The sequence below is a fragment of the Nuphar pumila genome, chromosome 7, assembly GCF_984573655.1.
Source record: "Nuphar pumila chromosome 7, dmNupPumi1.hap1.1, whole genome shotgun sequence".
Taxonomy (NCBI): domain Eukaryota; kingdom Viridiplantae; phylum Streptophyta; class Magnoliopsida; order Nymphaeales; family Nymphaeaceae; genus Nuphar; species Nuphar pumila.
Genome location: NC_143255.1, coordinates 41,147,048 through 41,149,552, shown reverse-complemented (window position 1 = coordinate 41,149,552; position 2,505 = coordinate 41,147,048). Strand labels below are relative to the sequence as shown.

At 46.3% G+C, this 2,505-nt stretch overlaps 1 protein-coding gene across 1 annotated transcript; it reads right to left on the bottom strand.

Moving 5' to 3' along the window:
- Nucleotides 1-542: 542 nt before the first annotated feature.
- On the bottom strand, nucleotides 543-1,763 carry LOC149832037 (uncharacterized). Its single transcript, XM_090013142.1, has one exon. The coding sequence runs from the start codon at nucleotides 1,761-1,763 to the stop codon at nucleotides 543-545; it is 1,221 nt and encodes a 406-aa protein (XP_089869268.1).
- Nucleotides 1,764-2,505: the final 742 nt, after the last annotated feature.

Here is a 2,505-nt window from a genome sequence, read left to right as displayed (position 1 = left end):
GGTGGGTGATGCCTCAAATCAAGGAAAGTCATGATTTTCCATGGATTCCAACTGCAACCACAAACGGTGCCAGATCACCACATTTGTCTCAAAGAGTTTTTTATCCATTCCAACCACTAGAGCCACCACCACCGCAACAACAAGAAGCACTATATTTCTTGATAAGATCCAATTCCAAGCAAAACTATACACACAAAAAACCAAACAATTAATACAAAACAACAAAGAGAAAAAAATGATGCAAGCTTATCATATCCGTCCAATCAATCACAAAATCTACGGTGTAGATCAGAACGTCTCTTAAATACAACCTTGTACCACAGTTTCACTTCTCTAACCGGGAAACCAAGAGGAATAATCAAATGAAGAGAGAGAGAGAGACTCAAGTTCCAAAGCAAACACCATTCCAGAGTTATTGTGGTGTCTCTCCCTCTCCTCTATAGACCAACAGGGTCAATAATAATAATATGCATAATATAACACAAATAAATTAATAAATTCAAAAAACAACCCACACACAGGAAGAGAGGCACTAAGAAAAACTAGCCGTTATAGATCGAGCATTGATTAACCGGCCTCGACTGCTGCCCCCCGGCGCTTGCTGGGCAGGGCGGCCTAACGGGCGGATCCATGCAATTGTAGGATATGCACAAGGAACCCGAATCCGGTATGTCGGCGCCGGCGGGCACCGGAAAGCTTGTCAGATAGTTGTGCTGCAGATACAGTGTCTTTAAACTCCCATCATAAACACTCTTCGCGTACTCAATCGGCACTGCTCCAGTAAACCTGTTGTTGTTCAAGAACAGGTTCTCGACGCCGGCGAGCCCGGCCGGCAATTCCCCGCTAAGATTGTTGTGGCTGAGATCGACGGTGGAGCCGGCAAGGTTCGCACCTTCGCCCATGGACGGGATCTGGCCGGACAGATTGTTCCTCTGCAAGAGCAGAGATGATATGTCATAGCTGAATAAGGCTGGTGGTATGCTCCCATTGAAGTCATTCATGCTCAGGTCCAAGAAGCTCAATTGGGGAAGGGGGACCAGATTGGTTAGCGGTCCGGATAAGCGGTTCTGCGAGGCTGATAAGTACCGGAGCGAGGCCGGGAACCGGGGAAGAAACCCAGTGAAAAGGTTTCTTTTGATGTCAATGTGAAAGAATTGGGCATCGAAATCCGGCAACAGCCCGGACAGGAAATTCGAAGTGAGGATTAGTACTCTGAGTCCCATGGAAGACGACGACAAATTCTGCGGTATCGGGCCACGGAGGCTGTTGTACCCAAGATCTAAAGTATGAAGACTCTGCAAATTGGCAAGGCATGCCGGAATGAGGCCGGAGAATCTGTTACTCGTGAATTCAAGATACTGAAGGAACTGCAAATTGCAGACGGAATCTGGGATCTCGCCAGATACCGCACCAGGGTAAACCACCAGCTGCAGCAATGCTGTGAGGTTTCCCACTGCCGGGCTCAGTGACCCAGTGAGGCCGGACGAATTCGCGAGCCCGGTGCCGAGATTGAGGGACTGGATCCTCTGTTGAGGACTGCCTTCAGGGTCCGGCTGGCAGACGACTCCGGCGAAGGATACGCACGGATCCGCAGAGAAATCCCAGGAGGAGAAGAAGTCGGATCCGGGGAGGTCCTTCAAATTGCGCCTGATCTCCACTAGCGAAGCAAAGTCTTGTTGGTGCAGTGCAGATGGCTGTGCCATTGTTCCAGTGAGCAGAGGAAGGAAGGAGAATAGAGTAACAAGACTCTTAACGGTCACCATTGTTGCCTCTTCTTTTCTCTCTTTGTCTGCTTGGTTGGGCTTTTAGCAGATGAATTCAAGGGAACACAAGGATGAAGACAGAGATATCATTATCATTGTGCCTTGTTCCGAGAGAGAGAGAGAGAGAGAGAGAGAGAGAGAGAGAGAGAGAGAGAGAGAGAGAGAGAGAGAGAGAGAGAGAGGTGAAAGGATCATTGGTGGTCTGTTTAGCAAGAGGACTAAATATAGCAGAAAGCAAAACGTACCAACTGTGCGGGGTCAATGGTATCGGACAGGAAGAAACTAATATGATATTCAGTGGTTAAGCTAGGGTTTTCCGGTACCAACAAGTGCAATAAGAGTTGTTAAGGCCTTAGATTTGTGGATTTAAGGGTACCCTGCAGTGGTATATAGTATTTGTTGTACGTAACAGAACGGAATCAATGTATGCAAAATTTATTGTGAAGAAATTTATGAGGTCCAAAGACTTGCAAGAGGGCAGTTATTTTTGGGATTGTCCCTAGTCGAAGGAATTATGATGTTCCTTGTGAAAAACATTATGTGACCACAAAGACAAAATTTGTGAATGTGATCATTATATCTTGGAGTGTCTTTACTTGGATGAATTATGAACTAGAAACAAACAGCCATTTGGGACCATAATTTGATTAAGACTCACTTGGGACCATGATGAAGACTTAGTTAAGTGTGTAGACTCGAGTCTAGGTACTTGGTAGGACTTCTTTCTTTTCCTTTGGATAAT

Excerpts from the sequence above, each read along its gene's own strand:
- LOC149832037 (XM_090013142.1), bottom strand. The coding sequence starts at position 1,763 with ATGGTGACCGTTAAGAGTCTTGTTACTCTATTCTCCTTCCTTCCTCTG.